The sequence below is a fragment of the Dryas octopetala genome, chromosome 8 (genome assembly GCF_963921425.1).
Source record: "Dryas octopetala chromosome 8, drDryOcto1.1, whole genome shotgun sequence".
NCBI classification, from domain to species: Eukaryota; Viridiplantae; Streptophyta; class Magnoliopsida; order Rosales; family Rosaceae; genus Dryas; species Dryas octopetala.
This window is the reverse complement of record NC_141373.1, coordinates 15,294,613-15,299,330: the sequence shown is the minus strand read 5'-3', so window position 1 is coordinate 15,299,330 and position 4,718 is coordinate 15,294,613. Positions and strand designations below refer to the sequence as shown.

The 4,718-nt window shown below is 33.7% G+C and overlaps 1 protein-coding gene across 2 annotated transcripts; it reads left to right on the top strand.

Moving 5' to 3' along the window:
- Positions 1 to 650: 650 nt before the first annotated feature.
- On the top strand, positions 651 to 4,101 carry LOC147277554 (uncharacterized). Of its 2 annotated transcripts, XM_086254214.1 has the most exons (3): positions 651 to 824; positions 2,214 to 2,289; positions 3,510 to 4,101. In XM_086254214.1, exons 1-3 carry the CDS (start codon positions 811 to 813, stop codon positions 3,915 to 3,917), a joined length of 498 nt encoding a protein of 165 aa, XP_086110340.1. In that variant the 5' UTR covers positions 651 to 810; the 3' UTR covers positions 3,918 to 4,101. The 2 variants fall into 2 exon arrangements, with proteins under 2 accessions (XP_086110340.1, XP_086110341.1); XM_086254215.1 differs by lacking the exons at positions 651 to 824; positions 2,214 to 2,289 and adding an exon at positions 2,757 to 3,413.
- Positions 4,102 to 4,718: the final 617 nt, after the last annotated feature.

Genomic DNA, 4,718 nt, shown 5'->3' with positions numbered 1-4,718 from the left:
GATCTTTGAATATGAACATAGAAAATGAACGGCTCAGATTGTTGAAATTACGTTGTAATCCTCACAATTATGGAAACGACAAGGTTTCAACGGGAAAGTTATTAGAATTATACTTTTTTCCAAGTGTATTTATATGTAGAAGCTCACATCTCAATCGTGCTTTTAACGATCCGAACCGTTCATGTTTTAGTTTCTCACTCGACACTACAAGAAATATTGGCTATAGTGATGAAATTTTTAGTGATGAATGTGAAATTCGTCACTAAACATGTAGATTTAGTGACCAAATATATTGGTTCATCCCTAAATGGTTGGGCTCCAAAAAAATTCATTTTGCCTCCTAAATTTTGATTATTAGTGACCAAATATTTGGGCTTTAGTGATCTATTTTTGATTTGGTCACTAAAGCCCAAAATAAAAATAAAAATGGCTAAGCTACTTCTTGTTAACTCGGTCACTAAAGCCTATGAAAAAAAAAATATACCGTATTCTATTAAATTAATAAAACAAATAGAGAACCACAAACGTTAACACACTCCACGCACAACAGAAACCCACACAATTGCCAGGACCAAAATATCTCACTTCTCGATCTCGACTCTCTTAGTTTTCCCGTTCATTAATTTTCTCTCTACAATTTGCCAAAATCCTTTCCCTCTCTAGATGATGATTATCCCTAATTTCTTATTCGATTAGCTCTGTTCTTCAGTCAAGTGCGTTTTTCTCTGGCACTCATCACTGTAGGTTCACAAAATTTTGGCATTTGGTGGCGGTAATTTGGTGAATAGACTAGATTTTCTGTATCTTGCCATGGATTCTTCCTGGTAGGCTTTCTATTTTTTCTATTCCCTTTTCATTTTTTCCCTTTATTAAACTCAAATAGTTAATGGGTTTCAATTTTGATGCAGAGAATTTTATGGAGTCTCGTCTTTGATCAAGATAACTAAAATTGACATGGGTCTTTGTATTTTTGATGCTATGGATGAGTTTTGATTGTTAACTTGTACGTGGCCTTATGGTTTTGTTATGCTTGTGCTATTGCAAAATTTTTGGCATGTTGAATCTGCAAATTGACTCTACTAATTCATAGCGCATCCCCACCCCAACCTTTCATTAAATGAAATTACTCTGTTGAGGGCCTTTATGTTAAACAAAAGGCTAATAAGTTTGAATAATTCTTAGATAGAAGTCGTTGTGATATAGCATATATAGATATAGATAGATGATTGGACTTGGTTGCGCCTAAGCCAAGTTGCACTATGTAGCCCCTCTAAAACCATTACCTATCCCGTCCAAAACAACATATACCTCAACAATAGAAGAAGGAAGTCACCCTCAATGCCCAGTTTGAGTCTCTAGAACTTTTAAGTTGCAACTTTGCCTTTCTTCTCAATTGTTACAAATTAGATGATTATATGAGAGCGGGATGGTGGTTCTTTCCTCTTCTTGGGTGGTTCAGCTGCCATGTTATTGGCCATGCAGCTGCTTGAGCTTTTCAAGCTAGTTGCAACCTATATTTTATAATATATTGTGTACTACTTAATTTTAAATAATATGAAGTTAATTAGTACTGCTTTCAATTTTTACCGACAATTAATGGAGTTATCCAAACAATAGAAATTATAATTCCTGTCACTTTCTAGTTCTGGACACATGACATCCAAATGACTGTTATTGACTTTCTATGAATGGTTGTATCATGTATCGACTATGACCATATAATATTATATGGTTTCTTAATTTTGGGCAGGAATTTAGGTAATTCAAACTACAAGTAGAATTGAATGATATCCTTTTTCTTTTTGGTGTTTCTCTCTGCAAAAGTGCATTTAACCAATCTATATAACTTGAAGTACTATGCATCTAGTTTTTTTTATTCTCTTGCTGTTTTGCCACAATATTGTATGGACTGTATATGTAGTCACCATCTTCTTCTAAGTGACAATTTCATGCTCTACTAAACTATATGTTAGGATAATTATTCTCTTTAAAATGCCTTTATCTAACTGAAAAATATGATATAAAATCTTCAGGTGTAAAAGCAAGAATTAGATACTGAAGGTGGAAAAAAAAACAAGAAAGAAGAATCTCTACATTCTAAATTTGGTCGGTTATTTTTTCTAAAATCAAAAGGCCTTTGGATGCATTATATTTGGACAGATTTTTTGCCTATATGAAAAATATTTGACTAATGCTTTCTTTCTTTACTGCAGGCTGATTCTTGGCAGTAGTTGCATTGAGTTGTTCTTCTCTTTGTACTCAAAATTGCGTCTTGATTTCTCTGTACTGGTATGTTTCTGTTGATTTCCACTTTTTCATATCTATTGCTTTTATGCTGGATTTGTTGTTATTAAGTGATCAAAGTCGAAAGAACCTCTTGGCATAACCTTGTTGCTAATAAGTATTTTGGATATGATAAATGCATGCTACCGTCTCCCTTCTCTCTGTTCTCTCCAGGAGTATTTTACACAAGCATTTAATGCATTGACAACATAAGTTCTTTGTTTTCTAATTCAACCCTTACTAAATGCCTTCATTTAGCTGTTTACAAAAAGAAAAAGTACATTTTAGCTACACTATTGTCATATATATATATATATATTTGTACGTATATTTTAAATTCTTGCATTGTTTTTAAATCTTTTTCAAATTTTAGCAAAATCATTTACTTATATTGGGTCAAACTCTTTTATTTTTCATTTATTTTAGTTTAATAAAAGTGCGTTACAATATATCAAGCTCAATTAAATAAAAAATAAAAGAAGATATCAAACAAGCAAGTAAGAAAAAAAATATATTAGACAGAGGGAAAAAAAAACCTTTTCAATTATTATAATTTTTTTTTTGCATGCAGTAGTTAGTGTCGTTCAAAGTGTTTTCATAAGAAAAAGAGTTGATAAAGACGTTTATTAATGTCATATGTAGGAGAAATTTGGCAAAGTGATGAGTTTATGGTGAGCTTAAGCCAATTAATAATTAATTAGTTGGTGTCTACGTACTCTTTTTATGGTTTAGATTTATTTATAATTATTAAACTACTCATTCCTTTATTATATGCTTGATTAAAAAAATGCTAACTTAATATTTTCATTTTAATCAAGTTAAAGAGCACAAAAAACAAAGAGAACAGGGAAAACTTAATGATAACTCATTGTGTTGGGACAAAGGCATTCAGTCGTCTTCTAGAAGAAAATGTAAGCTTTCTTTTAAAAATTTTATTTTTTCTCTTATTGTCTGTTTATGGTATATGCAAGTTGCATATCACCTTTGCATGGTGGTCTATATATGGTTGTCAAATTATATAGAAAAATCATGTGAGTGGAGAGGAGCCTAGTCGAATTGAAATGTTCAAGCTCACTCGGTTTAGCACAAAAAAAGCATCTTGGGTTGGTGAAGATGCTAGGACTGCCCATGTAAGTCTTTGTTATATATATAATTAAGTTTATATATTGTATTACTGTTGTAATAATTGAATCAATTACTCTTAATTTATACCATCTTATGTGTAGGCTAATATGGAGAAGCTACAAAATCAGCCACAAACAGATGAAAATACTGAAGTTATGACTGATGATCAAGTCTATGATAAAGTTCTTGATACAATTATTGGCCATCCACCTCGGCCAGGTTATATACATGGGCTAGGAGCAGGTCCTAAGCCAAAAAAGTCCAGATTGGAACAATCTAGTCATGCACAACTTGAGAAGGCTGCAAGGACAGCAGAGGAGGCTGCAAGGAGGGCCGAGGAGGCTACTCAGAGGGCTGAAGCTGCAAAGAGACGAGCTATGCAACTAGCTGAAGACTTAGGGTCAATGAAGGCAACTGCTGAGGATGCAGAGAGGCGCTCTAATCAACAAGAAAATGAGTTGCAGACATTAAAGTTAAAGACTAGTGAGATGGAAAACATGTTAAAGTAGATAGTGCAAAGTTTGGCACCATCCACAACTTAAAGGCTTGTCTATATATATTTCTTTTATATACTTCTTTATTTTTAGGGTAAAATACAATTTTTAGAGCTTTGATCGCTGGTTATGGTTTCTATACAATAATGTAGATCTAACTCACCCATCAGCAATAATAAATGGGTTTTGATTTGTAAGGGTCGAGCTTGGCCACTCCCTGTAAATGGGTTTTAGTTTGGTGGGTGCAACAAATGAGTTTGTCCTCATGAATTTAATTCTTTAATTCTTGTTTGTTTTTTTTTTCCTCTTTCTATTTGAGCTGCAAATGGATTCCAAAAGTAATTGTTCCTTCCACTGTAGATTTGTTTGGGTGCTGAGAAAATAGAGCAATGAAAAGATGAGATTTTTTATTTTCTTTTGGTTCATTTTTCTTATTTGGTGCATGAGAAAATAAGTTGTAGTGGAGGGATAGGAAAGTTGGGGAAGAAAGGGAGGGGAGTGGTGAGGTGGGGCGATGGGAAGGAGGAGGTGAAGGGTGGGGACATTGACTGAGGCAGGGTAGCAGGGGAGGGGAAGAGGAAACACTTTTTGTGATTCTCTGTCTTCTTGTGGCAGTGGCAGTGTCTTCTTTTGTGTCTTATTGATGTTTTTCTCTTTGATGTGGATCTTGCTATTTTCTTTTTTCTAGCTTCATGTCGCTCTGGTTCTGTTTCTTTGTATTGGTCATGGACTGGGTGTCATCCTCATGACCATTTATTTCTTGTTTCTATATGTAATTGATATATATTGAGAGGCTAGGCAAGGGTAAGTGTGTTT